General features: G+C 36.2%; 1 protein-coding gene across 3 annotated transcripts in view; it reads right to left on the bottom strand.

The window, feature by feature from the left end:
• Positions 1–1,737: 1,737 nt before the first annotated feature.
• OTUD6B (OTU deubiquitinase 6B) overlaps positions 1,738–15,778 on the bottom strand; it is a 29,389-nt gene continuing 15,348 nt past the window's right edge. The window contains exons 5-7 of one of the 3 annotated variants that reach the window (XM_023545860.2): positions 11,487–11,548; positions 8,487–8,593; positions 1,738–7,654 (exon numbers count right to left, since the gene is read on the bottom strand). In XM_023545860.2, coding sequence (XP_023401628.1) covers positions 7,570–7,654; positions 8,487–8,593; positions 11,487–11,548 — 254 coding nt within the window. In that variant the 3' untranslated portion in view covers positions 1,738–7,569. The remainder of the gene's footprint in view (positions 7,655–8,486; positions 8,594–11,486; positions 11,549–15,778) is intronic. The other 2 variants (XM_010588390.3, XM_003408385.4) reach the window with 2 other exon arrangements.

Raw genomic sequence — 15,778 nt, 5'->3', positions numbered from 1 at the left:
GGTGGAGGCTCTGGTCATGTGGTCCATTAGTCTTTTCGACTAATATATTTTTCTTATATCTTTGGTTCTTCTTCATTCTCCTTTGCTCCAGACAGGTTGGGACCAATAGATATATCTTAGATACATACACATACATACCTGTTGCCTTCGAGTTGATTGTGACTCAGAGTAACCCTACAGGACAGAGTAGAACTGTCCCATAGGGTTTCCAAGGAGCAGCCGGCAGATTCAAACTGCCAACCTTTCGGTTAGCAGCTGAGCTCTTAACCACTGTGCCACCAGGGCTCCATAACTTAGGTGGCCTCTTGCAAGCTTTTAAGACCCCAGACGCTACTCACCAAAGTAGGGTGTAGAATATTTTCTTTAGGAACTATGTTATGCCAACTGGGAATTGGCATTCTTGCTTGAAACAAGAACTATAAGTTGGCAGACCAGGCAGGGACGGTGATGGGCAAACTGAAATAATAAATGCCCTGTCAAAAGCTGACAGCCACTACTCAGCTTCCACGGACCACTGCCCTGAGGAAATGCTGTCTCAGTGTAGCCACCTCCTCTAGTTAATTTTTTGAGGAGCTGAAAATATGGATTTTAAGTGATTTTTTTGGTTTTTAAATGCTACCAACTAATTCACTTTTTTTAAATCACTACACAGGCCAAACAAAATACATCTCTGAGCCCCATTCAGTCTACCAGTTTGAAAGCTTATGGGTAGCATGAGATAAAGAGGGTTAGGGATAACACTCCAAAGGATGATCAGAGAAACAGATGCAGCACATAAAAGAGCCCAGAAGAAGGAACCAGGAAAGAACAGTGTTAAGGAAAGAGAATTCAGGAGGGAGTGGTTTTCAGAGGAACAGAAGAGGCTAAACTCAGGCTGTTGTGGGCTGAAGAATATGAGAAATACCATTAAGCACAGTATTGGTTTAAAAAAATCCCAAAATATTAATATATATTTATAATTCGAACTCACAAAGTCAAGTGGTATCACTGGAGTCCTGGTGGTGCAGCAGTTAAGTGCTCAGGCTGCTAACCAAAAGGTCTGCAGTTTGAATTCACCAGCCAAGTGATGTCATTATTCAGCAATAATTTTTAAAAGATTTATAGATATATTACAACACACACAAAATATTTCTAAAAAGCTCTTGGGTATTCTTTGTGGAACTGAGGAAAGATACGTTTTTTTAATTCACATTAATTCACCCACAATATCAAATAAGGTTAAGGATACGTGCAAGAACCAAACGTGATGAGCTCTGTGATGATCAAAATCTCAAGAGCTAAATTCTAAACAGAATATAAATGTCAAATTTGGAGATATCAGGCAGGAAGCAAGACAGAAATACTAGAAGGATTTTTAACTTATCTCAGAAGTTTCCCTTCTCTCTAAATGGCCTACAAGCTACTTAAAATTCCTGTACGCTGAGCAGCAAGGGCAACAGTGAAACCTCCACTCATTCTATCATCCCGAAGCTCTGCGTGTGAACCACCTTGACAATCTTACTTTTCCAAAAGAGATCAATACCCTTTCCATCATGGCTCTGCCTCCAGGTCACACGTAGATGAGAAAACAGCAAAATAATAACCATTAATCTCATATTCACCATAAATTATATGGCATATGCTAAAATGAGAGATGCATTATCTAAACCTTCCCGTTTATCTTTACAGTTCTATTATAAGGTAATTATTATTATTCCTATTTTATAAGGAACAAACAGGAGCTCTGAGAGGTTAAATATAATTGCATGAACTTAAATAGCCAGTAGGAGCCCTGGTGGTGCAATGGTTAAGAGCTCAGCTGCTAACCAAAGGTTGGCAGTTCGACTCCACCAGCCGCTCCTTGGAAACCCTATGGGGCAGTTCTACTCTGTCCTACAGGGTTGCTCTGAGTCTGAATTGACTTGGGGGTAATGAGTTTAAATAGCAAATAAGTACTAGGGGTCAAGTTTTCAAGTCTAGGTCTAACCTCAAATGTCAATATTTGCAGTTCGCGTGCAGCGATCCTTAATTGTCTTCACCAAATATCCTAGCTCCCTGCCATCAGGACACCTGGTAGGACTGCACTCTGGCCACTCTCCTCTTTGGGTAATATGGGAGGCCACGTGACTAAATCTGGCCAATGAATTGAAATGAGATGTGCCTCTTCCAGGCCATAGTGTTCATTTGCTGGAGGGAGACCCTCTAGATTGCTCTCTCCTAGCAAAATTTAAGAAGGTGATAACTCCAATAATGTTGATTTCAGAGTGTAGACATGGAGCAGAGCCCCCAGTCAACTTGCAATAGAAAGGTAGCACATACAAGAAATATTCCTTTTTTGGGAGCCACCAAAATCTTCATTACCACAGGATAACCCAGTCTATTATGACTGCTACCACAAGTCAAATAAACACATCTCAGTAGGTATGGATACAACATGAAGAGAGAAGGAAAAAGAGAGTTAAGGTTCACCGACTTCCAAAGAGAGTTCACGTAAAGTCTGGCATTCGGCAGCTGCCATGGTCACTAAAGGCGGTTGATAACCCTACCTAGTGCCTAATTTTTGTTCTAAAAGGTTTCATTGGAACTTCTCAAGTTCTCAACTAATTTTCAGCTGGGGACAATTTTGTCCCCAAAGAGACATTTAGCAATGCCTCAAAACATTTTTTGTTGTCACAACTCAAGAGGGGGGTACTACTGCCATTTGTTGTTGTTAGGTGCCATTAAGTCGGTTCCAACTTGTAGTGACCATGTGCACAACAGAATGAAACACTGCCCGGTCCTGTGCCACCCTCACAATCGTTGCTATGCTTGAGCCCATTGTTGCAGCCACTGTATCAATCCATCTCGTTGAGGGTCTCCCTCTTTTTTGCTGACCATCTACTTTACCAAGCATGATGTCCTTCTCCAGGGACTGATCCCTCCTGATAACATGCCCAAAGTATGTGAGACGTAGTCTCGCCATCCTTGCTTTTAAGGAGCATCCTGGTTGTACTTCTTCCAAGATAGATTTGCTCATTCTTTTGGCAGTTCATGGTATATTTAATACTCTTCACCAACACCACAATTCAAAGGTGTCAATTCTTCAGTCTTCCTTATTCATTGTTCAGCTTTCACATGCATATGAGGCAATTAAAAACACCATGGCTTGGGTCAGGCTCACCTTAGTCCTCAGGGTGACATCTTTGCTTTTCAATACTTTAAAGAGGTCTTTTGCTGCAGATTTGCCCAATGCAATGCATCTTTTGATTTCTGGACTGCTGCTTCCATGGATGTTGACTGTGGATCCAAGTACAATGAAATTCTTGACAACCTCAATGCTATTAGTCCAGTTGTGAGGATTTTTTATTTATGTTGAGATGTAATTGGCATTTAGTAAGTAGAAATCAGGGATGCTCCTAAACATCTCACAATGCAAAGGCCAGTCCCTCTCAATAAATAATTATCCAGCTGAAAATATTAATAGTGCCACAGTTGGAAAATCCTGATCTGGTATATAACCTTTCCAATTTCAAGTAAGAAAAAAAAAAGTATGCCCAATTCAAAAATAGCAATTTATTTATTTTTTAATGAGGTCATTAATTTTGCTCATCACTCTAGCATTGAAGTTTTTGGTATAATTCCCATGCTAACAGTGGATTGGTTGAAATTATATACAATATATAGAACTTTCCTTATGTCAAGACAAGGGTGACCCAGAAAAGAAAAATCAGGAGATAGATTACCAACCATCCCTGATCAGAAAAAAAAAAAAAGATCAGAGACCTGATAAATTCAGCAGCCTTGTAGAAAGGCAGTAATTTGTTTCAGTAAGGTATAATAGCCATCCTGATCATACTGAAATAAGACAACTATAAACACCCCTCTGGTCAGTATATTAAGTTTTTAATATTTCCCTGAACTGATTTTCCTTATTTTAGATTAGGCTTACTTCTTCTCTTCAATCAACAAAAAGACCTGAAGAATTCACCCACGGAGAAGGTAAACTGCAAAACAGGCCTTTTGTGAGCAAGCACAATTCTAAGTCTCTCTGTTCCCAGTGGTCTCATAGCCTAACTGCAACTCCCTGGTCATATATCCTATCATCTCAATTGGCATTTTGAGACTGCCAACATACATTTACTAAGCACCTAAAATAAGCCAGGCAACGTGTGAGATACTGTGAGAATAGTCCACATTTAATTCCTGCTTCGCACTTAAAGACTAGGTGAAAAATAGATAATAAACAACTAAATATAACTAATTACAAATGTGTAGGTACTACAAAGAAATTCATTAACCAGAGTACTCCACACAGCCCAGGTCAGGGGGGTCAAGGGAGGTTTGCCTAGGTAGGTGCTATTTTAGCTGAAGCCAGAAGTAAGCTGGGTGAAGTAGGCTGAATGAAGCATTCCAACCAAGTACTACGTATTCCAACTACCAAGCATGGTAATTCGAAGGTTCTGATATACACGAAAACAATGGAGGGTTAATGGACAAGAATTGATGTTTCTGAAAATCTACTCTTAATTTTTTAAAAGAATCAGAAACCCCATGAGGCTTGTTTTTGTTTCCCGCCCCTTTGGCCTGCAAGATGGAGAAAGGTTATTTTAAACAAGATTTAAGATAGAAGAATCAACGTATCAGAAGACATAGGAGACAGTGAAAAAAACAACTCATTTGTTCAATGAAAGTATTAAACAGTATTACATTACCAATTAAATCTTTAAGGAATCAGTTGAACTGCCCTTTAGCTAGTTCATGACAACCCACACTACGCCAAGATGATATGTTAACAATTCTATGATATTAATTTGCACAAACTTCCTTTCTGTTTCACATTTTTGCAAACGTTTCTTTTTTAATACCTACAAGTCTTAGAATATTCTTCCAATACGTTTTCTCTAAATTAACCTTCATTATTCTAAAAGGTTCTAAAGCTTCTACCCGATATTTAAGAGCCATGGTTTAAACAGCTATTATTTTACTATCTCCCTCTATTTTATCTGGGCATAATGCAAGGCACTTATATTTATTTTAAAGCCCTTAAATGCAAGAATTTGTGATTGTATTATTCTCAATTGTGTGTCAGGACAAAACAAAGGCTAGATAAAATTCTGAAGCAAAATAAGTTTTCCGTTTCTAAGTTTTAAAATCATTAAAGAATGACAATTTGAACAAACGTGTTGATTTAATTCATTCATCTTTTATTCTTTTTTGGCAAACATCAGATAACACCAGCAAAACTATATTGCTCACTATAATTACACACTTTTTTTGCTTTGTACAAATTGTAAACATTACAGTGGATAAAATTCTTGGCTAAAGACATACTACAGAACTCTGAAATATACTTTTCTGAGTTAGGACAAAAGAAAGCTCATAAACCTTTCATTAGACCATCACCATTTAGCAAACTAAATTACTATATGCAGCTTTTAAATTAACATCTTCCATTTTCAAAGATTTCACGTTTAGGCTACAGCTAAAATGATGTTTACCTGAAGTCTTATCACAAAACAGAAGCCAGTCATACCCATTTTGTTTATAACCATAAAAAACCTGTTACCATCAAGTTGATTTCAACTCATAGAGACCCTGTAAGACAGAGTAGAACTGCCCCCTATGGTTTCTAAGGAGCACCTGGTAGATTCAAACTGCTGACCTTTTGATTAGTAGCCATAGCTCTTAACCATTACGTCACCAGAGTTTCCGTTTATAACCATATTGGCTATTTAATCTTTTTAATAATAATAAAAATTAAAAAAATCTATAATCAAGAAAACTACTTAGCTTGTTGTTAAAAGAAAAAAAAGTACCAATAAGTTATTTTAGAATACTTCAGATGTAGATGGAATTCGTAGTACCTAGGTTTCATAATATCTTGTTTATATTTTAATTTTAAAGTAACATATTACTTTAAAATAAAGCCAAGATGTTTAGTATTTTACCATTTCATTCTTTTATAAATTTGAGACCCAAAAACATTCAAATCAAGATTACAAGACAAGCAGCCTTCAGAATATATTTTGTTTGGCAGGCAGAATGCTTTTTAAACTTTGCAATCAGGATGCCTTAAGGGTAGCCTTACTTGCACTAGATTACCAGTCTCTGCTGGAGTCTCACATCTGTTACCTGCAGGGCATGTGAGACTGACGTCCCGTTTTAAATATTATAGACACAATGTTTACTTACAAAAAGGAGTTGCACTTATGGAGAAACAAAAATGAAATATTATAAATTTGATGATAAATCTACCTACTTAGTATTTCTAATCTGGGAAAAATAGATCAAACCAAAAAGGGCTCATTTTCACAAATACTTCCTTACATAGCAAATGACCAGACACGTTTGTACATATGGCTACTATCTTTACAGAAGGAATACCGTTGTGAGTTACCTGAAACTGGAGCTAGATAAATCTCGGACCCCTAACACTACTGCGTACTGATTTTACTATACAAATCTTGACTTCCAGACCGCGGCTTTCAACTTTATCCATACATGCAATATAAACATTCTCAAATATCTGAATTAAAGGGAAGGTGATATTAATAAGCCTAACAAAATAACAAAGAACAAAGATTTTCTTCAAATCCTAGAGAATGAAGCAAAAAGGATGAGAGCTTGTAAGGCAAACTGGAAAAGAAGAATATGAAGCAAACGTGACTGACCTTGGATCCTCTAACATTGCTACTCCCTCAACTTGTACAAGGTAGAGGATGGGAGACACCTCAACTGTTTCTTAGTAGAAAAGACTGCAAGGAAAGCAAACCAGCTAAGTAGTGACAGGAAAACACAGAGAGAATATAAAAATGTGTAGTCATGAAGATAATAAGAGATGATGGTACTAATTCCAGAGTTTAAGGAGCAGCAAGGAATAAATAATAAATTAGAAAGATACAGTAATCTGCTGTGTTCTTGTTTTGTTTTTTAAGTTACATAAAAATAAAAAGCTAATCTCTAGTTCTTTAGAGGTTTTTATCTGATACAGAAACCTAGTTGCCTTTGAATTTTTCTTACTTCTTTCAACTCGACAACTGATTCCCAACTGAGTATTTAGAAATTCTTAAATATTAAAACAAGCTTCTTAAGTTGCACCTTGATGGGGTTAAATAAAAAGTTTCAAGGCATTAGCTCCATTAATAACAAGGTTACTATAATAATCAAGTTCATTTATAAGCATTAGTTAAATCTGCTATCATCACCCTCCATATATTGGAAGGACAAAGAGACTGAGTCAATTCACTTCTTCAAGAAAGGTTACAATGAAATAGTTACTGAAAGCTTTTAGCAACATGAAAAATACTTAAAATTTACTCCAACACAGAACAGATTGTCCAAGGTCTTATATCAATGAAAATATCAGTGAACAGGGTGCTATCTTGGTCTATGAATGATGTTCTCCACAATGGATTTTACAGTTTTTAAAATATCACCAAAGGGATATTAGTTTATCTCTGACACATTTCTGAAAAACTTGTTAGTAGCTTTGCCATAAAGCTCATTTAAGGTAGTTGTGTTTTTCAGTAACATTTAGAACAATTCAGCACTTGGTATGAATACTCAGATGCATACACTGTATTTAAACATAATTGCACAACATTTTGCAAACTAGCTGCAATTTTCAGTAGCTGCATTCATCAACGGTGTAACAGAATTGTAATGTTCTCCTAAGCCATATGCGTGTCTCATATACCTGAAATGAAAAGAGCAGAAATGAACTGTTTTGGTGAAAAGTAATTCATTGTATATAAATGTTTAAAATGTATATAAGTATTTATAATGTATATAACACCAAGCACTCTGAATAAATCACTCCACAGGGTTATCATTCAATAGACTACATCAACATATTCTTTAAAATATCACCACCACTGGAAAAGTACCAGCAGTTGGCAATAACTGATTCTAATAATCATGTCTGTTGAATTTAAATCAGGTAAGACACACTCATTGTAGGGAAATTAGGAAAGGCTGAGATGCTAAATGCTCAATAAGCTTACATTTTTACCTAAATCCAAGCCATTAACACGTCCTTTTTTTTTTTTTTGGTTTAACTAATAAACACTAAAGCAGGTAGCAAGCCCTCCATACTGTATTTCAGAGAAGAGCTCTGATCATATAAAGTATTTTCACAATATGAAGAAAATAATCTCTAAGGATAATAAAGAATCAAGGAACATAAACACATTTCAACTTTTAAACTTATTGAAGCTTTTAGCATTATTAGTATCAAACTAGCATTATTAGTATCAAACTTCGACAACATGCACACGAGCCCTAAAATTCTGTTATCTTTAAAATGAATTTATTCTTTACTCATATTTAAGAATAAATCACTTGATGTTCAAACATCTAAACCACATATTTTGACAATGCTTAAGTTTTTTTACTTTTTTTCTAGTTCTAGAGTTACCTTTAAAATAAGCATAACTAAGTTAAAGACAGTTTTTTGATTAATCAACATATTTTTTCTATTCTTTTGTGCATTAATTATGAAAAATAAAATAAGATTTCTAGGTACTTACACTAGTATTAATGGGTTTTTTGGATACTCTTCACCAACTACAATAGGAGGAGCATCTGCTTGTATTACTTCTATTGGTGTTTCTAAAATGTGAGATAGTGCTCTTAGCTTCAGGGAAAAGAAAAAGGTATTAGTAAGGAAAAGAAAAATGTTTCTCTTATTCACTCACAAACTATTTAAGCAAGCATCGACAAGGCAACCAGTCAGCAAGAGCTGTGCTCTGTTCATCACCGAACACCGAGAGCCTGGCATGCAGTGGGCACTTATAAATATCTGAAACCCTGGTGGCAGAGTGGTTAAAAGCTATGGCTGCTAACCATTAGGTTGGCAGTTCAAACCCACCAGGTGCTCCTTGGAAACTCTATGGGGCAGTTCTACTCTGTCCTATAGGGTCGCTATGAGTTGGAATCAACCCGACGGCAATGGGTTTGGTTTTTTGGTTGAATAAACAAATAAATAAAATGTTTATTAGATCGCATGTTTCTCAAGCACAGACTGCACAACAGCTTTTAAGAAATATCAGTGCCGTTATTATTGAAGTGGGGTGATCGACAGAGTGGGTTCATTATAATAGTCTTTCTACTTATAAATATGCTTGAAATTTTCCATAATAAAAAGTTTTTATATATACCATTAATCAAGCACCACACCAAATAAATTACAATTTGGAGAGGAAGGAGAGTGTACAACAGAAGGTTTTGACTTTTCAAAAAAAAAGCTTTTTAAATAACTCTTATGTACAGTCAAGGCTGAAAACCTCTGCTCTAAAATTTTCCAAGCATTAGCAGAATAGGTATGCACATGAAATGTACGATACCTCCAAGAAGTTCTATCTGATTAACATAATTTCAAGTAATTTCACACAATATAAAATCAGAGCTTAAAGCCTAATGAATGTTTAATAATGCTGATAATAACATAGTTTACATTTATGACCAAGCACTCTAAGCACTTTATGAATTCATTCAATCTTCACAGTAACTCTATGGGATAAGTACTACTGTTTGATCATTTCAAAGATCCAGAATCTGAAGCAGAGAAGGCTTAAGAGGCTTGCCCAGAGTCAAGCACTAGGAGATAAAATGACCCACATCTGAATTGAGGAAATCTGACTCTAGAGCCCAAGTTCATAACCGAATTAATCACTATCAGTCTTTAATCATAGTGCCCTGATCTATGTATTTGCCCCATTATAAGAACATTTTGTCTAGACAATGATTCTTTTAGGAAGTCTTAAAAGAACATAAGAAATTACATCAGGCATATTGAAAGAGTTCTACACGACGTGACAGCAAGTTTAATTCCACACTCTCTCTCGTAAAAAGTTCTACACGACGTGACAGCAAGTTAATTCCACACTTTCTCTTGTAAAAAGTTCTACACGACGTGACAGCAAGTTAATTCCACACTCCCTCTCGTAAAATGTTCCTTTGGAGAAGAAACAATAGAGAAAGAAGAAAAAGTGGCACCTTTTTTTTTAGACCTGAAGAACATTTTTAAAAAGCTAGCATGGTATGTAGGCTGTTAAGCGAGCTCTGGGAATCTTAATAGCCCTTCTAAGCCTTCAGAAATTATATGAAGACCTTCTCTTTAATAAACAATTTAAATAATTGTAAAGACAGCAACTTTTATTTCAACTGAATTCACATTTGAGCAATTTGAGTAAATGTCCTTCAAAAGATGTTTTAAAAGCCTTGTCTTAAAAAAAAAATTGCTTACGTTGCTAACATTTATATTAATTTGTGATACTTACAAAAAAGTTCAAGTATCTTCACTCCTAACGTACTCAGTGATAAAGCTACTATGAAAAGTTCAAGTATCTTCACTCCTAACGTACTCAGTGATAAAGCTACTATGAAAACTTCCTGACAGTTTGAAAGACCCAGGAGAGACATACTAAAATATATGGACACAGTCCCCCCTGGTGGCTCAGAAGAGGTACAGATAGAGCACTTCTGAGAAAAAAAATTTCTAAGAAAGCATTCATGTTGCAGCTTCAAAAAACAGTTGTTGAAATGAAATACTCAGAGCCAAAAACTATTCAAGATGATCAATCATTACTATACAATACCATTAATAGTAATAATCATGATCGATTCATCCATCTGGCACCTTAGCTTACAAACTCCCATGAATGTACTCCCTGCCTACAGAGTGCACACAGATGTTTTACTGGCCCCATTCAATAATTAAGAGGTTTACTGACTTTCCCAAGGTCACAAAACTAAGAAGTTGACACAAAAGCTAGGATGTAAACCTGAGACTTGCCCTCTCCCTCTTATCCTTTGTCTTTTCATACATCATCAGGCTGTCTCATCACCACCTGGACTATCTAGGTGGTTTGTTTATTTTGTTTTAATAAAATAAATATAACAGTAAGATAAATATTTAGAGCTAAAGAGAAATTCCTAAGCCCTTACAAGTGGCTGAACATACTGTTTTCTTGCATTTGAATTTTAATTTGTCAAATACTGCTTTCAAGTCAGTCAGTCACTATAAACTAGGAATTCAAAACACAATTCTAATAGATGTGTTGTAGTACGATTTGACTTGTATTTTCAAAAAAACACTGTTCTCTATTTCTGACATAACGGAGAAGTTCCTTTTTCAGTAGTAATCTTCAGCAGCTTGAGCCACTGGAGTAGATTTTGCTGTACTTGAGTAAAATCTTCACTTTCACAGATCTAGAAAATCAAACATATTGCCAGGAGCAGCATCATAAATGGAAAGATTTACACAGCTGCAATACCAGTCTAGCCAACACAAGGATCTACCACTGCACTATTTAAAATGGAATAGTGCTTCACTTCTGGGAAGTACATACTTTATTCAACAGCCTAAGAATGTTAACTCCCTATCTCAATGCTTTGTCGGTAAATACATAGCAAATACATTAAAAAAAAAAAGTAATTGGGATCATTTAAAAAATGTCTGAAAACTACAGATTGGATTTAGAAGTAATTTAATAATCCACAGCCATTATGAATAACTACAAACTTACCTCAAGCTGACCTCCCCATGCAGCTGTGTTTACAACATCATCACAGTACTTTCCAAACTCTTCTGTAAAGCGAATAGATCAGAATATAGCACTTAATTTTCATAAATCATGTTACAATATTCCTTTTGTAACTTCTGCAATTTCTGATGAAACTGCCCAAGTTATGAACGTCCTCCTCCTCTACCAGTACCTTGCAGAATTCAATCCATTTCCCAGATTCAAGCTTAACTTATCCCAACTTTCCATTACCTTTCCAGTCAAAAGCAAAAGAATCCCCTTCTGCTTCTCCCTCAGCCTGACATCCAGGGATCTTAACTACAAAACAAACCTGCTTCCCTCTCTTTATCCCGAGTAATCATCCCCAAAATTGCCACTATACTTCACTGTCTTGCCATATGTTTCCCAAAGAATACAGTAAAAGACTAAAAAAGGTGACTCATTATAAGGTTCATTTTTAAGACCCTGTAAGACATGTGAGAAGACAATCAAGGCAAAAGTGCATATGAGTCTAAACTTCTGCCCCAGAGACAGCATCAGTGCCTTTACCTGTTATTTTGGAAGCATTTACCTCATTTGCATCAGTTAGTTCTAGGCTTGGAAAGGGCTTCCTAGACCATGCCTGAGACAAGAGGCTGAAGACCTAATCATGGAGTTGACAATGGGCATATCTTGTGTATACGTATTTTTGTATAGCAAGTTAAAATAAGCAACAAACAGCATTCTTGTTTAGGGGCTGTTGTTAGTTGCCATTGAGTTGATTCTCACTCATGGCAATACGTGTGCAGAGCAGAACTACTCCACAGGGTTTTCAAGGCTGTGACCTTCAGGAAGCAGATTGTGAGCCTGTCTTCTGAGGCACCTCTGGGTGAGTTTGAACCACTAACCTTTCAGGTGATGGTTGACTGCTTAACCATTTGTGCCACCCAGGGGCTCCGATTTAGAGAAGGAGGAGGAATTATGGGCATTTATGAGAAAAAATGCCCCATGAGAGTATGAACTGTGTTTGTCTCACTCACTGATATATCTCCAGTGATCAGAAGAGTGGCTAGAATCTTCCCTGGCACAGTCACCTTCAATAAACACTGACTGACTCAATGAAGGTAATTCTTATCTTACTCTGACTCAGCGTGCTGAGCTGCCACCTCCACTTGACTGTTCTACAATTAGCAGAGTTGGAAAGTTTCAAAGATTTAATACTTCCTCCTAGAGACATAGAAGATTAATTTATCATGTTACTTCTACATGTATAAGGTATATAGAAAAATGTTTCATGTGCCATAACAAATTCTGCCTATTTAGAAAATGACAATGAAATTTAAACAGCAAAGATGCGTTAACATGTCTTATATGACATAAATGGGAAGTTAGTTGGCTCCAGAATTAGACAGGTCCACAGTCATACCTGAGATCAACAGATAGCTTAGGCTATGGCCTAAGGTGACCTAACTCACTGACAGTGCTCATTCTTATCCATTCTGTATCGTGCTTTACCAATCTTCCACTGAGCGCAGACTCCATTAAAGGAAAAGTCAACCTTAACCTTCCTCTCCTCAGCTCATCCTGGCTGTACCTGCCATCTTCTCTCTAGTATTAACTTTACTCTATCCCGCACTCCCTCAAAACCCTTTCAGATTTTCATTTGCTCATTCATTACATTAAGCCCAGGCTATCTGCCTCTATCAAATTTATGTGTGATGCTCATATTACAATACGTTGAACCTTTTTATGAACACTTGCATTTTTTGAGAAATACATCTGTTTGATACTTTTGGAAGAGAATTCCGATATTCATAAATACAATTTGAGCAGTGACTTAAAGGTGCCCATGAATGCTTTTGAAGTCTTTTATGAAAGCTGTGGATATTCTACCCCTTTCTTCTCCACCCACCCATGATCAAACTATAACACACACACACACAATTTTCCATACAATTTCCAGAAGTTCAGACTGAAGCCAGCCAAATAAAGCTCATCCATCCATCCAAGTTGGAAATCTCTTTCTATAATATAGTACTTTAATCCCACACATTTACTGTACTGTGCCTACTTTCAGAAAAGAAATTCAGGGATAACAACAAAAGATATTTATAAAAATGTCAGTAAATGTGATATAAATGTGTTAGTTTGTATCACTATGGTATTACAGTACGTACATACTTTTTCCCAAAGCAAACTTATGTTCCATTCTGGAACAAAAGATCCACACGAATTAGTAAATCAATTCCTCTACTCAAGAGCATAAAACATTCATGGTCTGGGGATAATAAGAACTAAGAGGAGGCATGCTTTTCTTTCTACTGAGAAGCACAGTGAAAAGTGCCAGAGGTTTGCAGCTGTCAGAGTCCTGATTTTGTGTTTTAAATCTGTGTACCTTAGTTTTCTTACTGAAAAATGGAAATTAAAGCTACCTTCCCAATTCAGCTAGAGAAATACAGATATGTTTTAAACAAGAGCCTGCCTGGGACATGATCAACAGCCAATCAATAGTAGCTATTTTTTTTTTCTTAATGATTTTACATGTTGGTCTATTTTTGTGTTCTGAGAAGAGAGAAAAAAGGGTAAAAGGAGATCTATGTTATAATTAAAGGCCATTAAAACGAGTCATTTTAAGGGAAACTACTGAACATGAAATTTAACACTAAACATGTTAACCTAGTAAAAATGAAAATAATTCATAGAGATCTTATCTAATAAAAGAAGACATACTTCACTCCCTTGAACCTATTTATTTTGTTGAACAACCTGAAAAAAACTTTTTCTCTTTGCTCTTTATTCATTTAGCCAATAACTATATTAATTACTTTTATACTCTTTATTCATTTAGCCAATAACTATATCAATTCCTTTTAGGAACCGGGCACTCAAAAGTACTTATCCTACTGAGCTCATTCACGTCATTCAGCACTAGGTGTCAGAAGACTACGTTTAACTTAGTCTGGGTAGGTCAAATATAAGCATGACAATCTGTAACAAATATTCAAACACATGTGGCAAACACCACAGAAACAGCTAGGAATGAGAGCTAAGAGGTGGTAGTTACGACAGTATTTCAAGTTTGCCAAGATTTCACAGATGTTACGTTAGCACCCAACTTTGAAAGGTGACTAGGAACTGACCAGCTTTACAAGATATAGACAAAATCCAGGTACCATGAATAATATCAGCAAGGACAAAAGGTATGAATGTGCTTGGGCTGTTAGGGTGATTGTTTATTCAAATGCAGTTTTGGAAACAAGCTTGAGGATTCAGCAAGTACTCTAGAATAATTATATACTAGTTTTCATATCAAAGTCTAAAAGACTAATACATATAAACATACTATAAAACCAAAAACCAAACCCAGTGCCATCGAGTTGATTCCGACTCATAGCAACCCTTGAGGACAGAGTAGAACTGCCCTATAGAGTTTCCAAGGAGTGCCTGGCAGATTAGAAATGCCGACCCTTTGGTTAGCAGCCGTAGCGCTTAACCACTATGCCACCAGGGTTTCTGCATAAACATACTATACGTCATTTTAAATCTATGCCAGTGTTTACAATCAGTTTCATTGGTGCTAAGTAACATTTCTTTAATGGTTTTGGCTAATGGCAAAAGATTAGTAGCAGACAGCACAAAATAATATAAAAATGAAGAACTCAAAAAAACCCTACTCCACCCTAAAGAATCCTCAAGAAAACCACTGAAACTAACAGAAGAGTTCAGCAGAGCATCAGGATACAAGATAAGCATACAAAAATCAGTTGGATTTCTTTACACCAACAAAAAGAACATTGAGGAGGAAATCACCAAATCAATACCATTTACAGTAGCCCCCAAGAAGATAAATACTTGTGAATAAATCTTACCAGAGATGTAAAAGACCTATACATAGAAAACTACAAGACACTACTGCGAGAAACCAAAAGAGACTTGCATAAGTGGAAAAACATGTCTTGCTCATGGATAGGAAGACTTAACACTGTAAAAATGTCTATTTGACCAAAAACGATCTATAGATACAATGCAATTTCGATGTAAATTCCAACATTTTTTAATGAGATGAGAAACAAATCACCAATTTCATAAAGAAGGGAAAGAGGCCCCAGGTAAGTAAAGCATTACTGAAAAAGAAGAACAAAGTGGGAAGCCTCACTCTACCTGATTTTAGAACCTATTATACCGCCACAGTAGTCAAAACAGCCTGGTACTGGTACAACAACAGATACATGGACCAATGGAACAGAATTGAGAATACAGACATAAAGCCATCTACATATGAGCAATTGATATTTGACAAAGGCCCCAAAACAGTT

The sequence above is a fragment of the Loxodonta africana genome, chromosome 14 (assembly GCF_030014295.1).
Source record: "Loxodonta africana isolate mLoxAfr1 chromosome 14, mLoxAfr1.hap2, whole genome shotgun sequence".
Classification (NCBI taxonomy): domain Eukaryota; kingdom Metazoa; phylum Chordata; class Mammalia; order Proboscidea; family Elephantidae; genus Loxodonta; species Loxodonta africana.
This window is presented reverse-complemented; position numbering and strand designations above follow the sequence as displayed.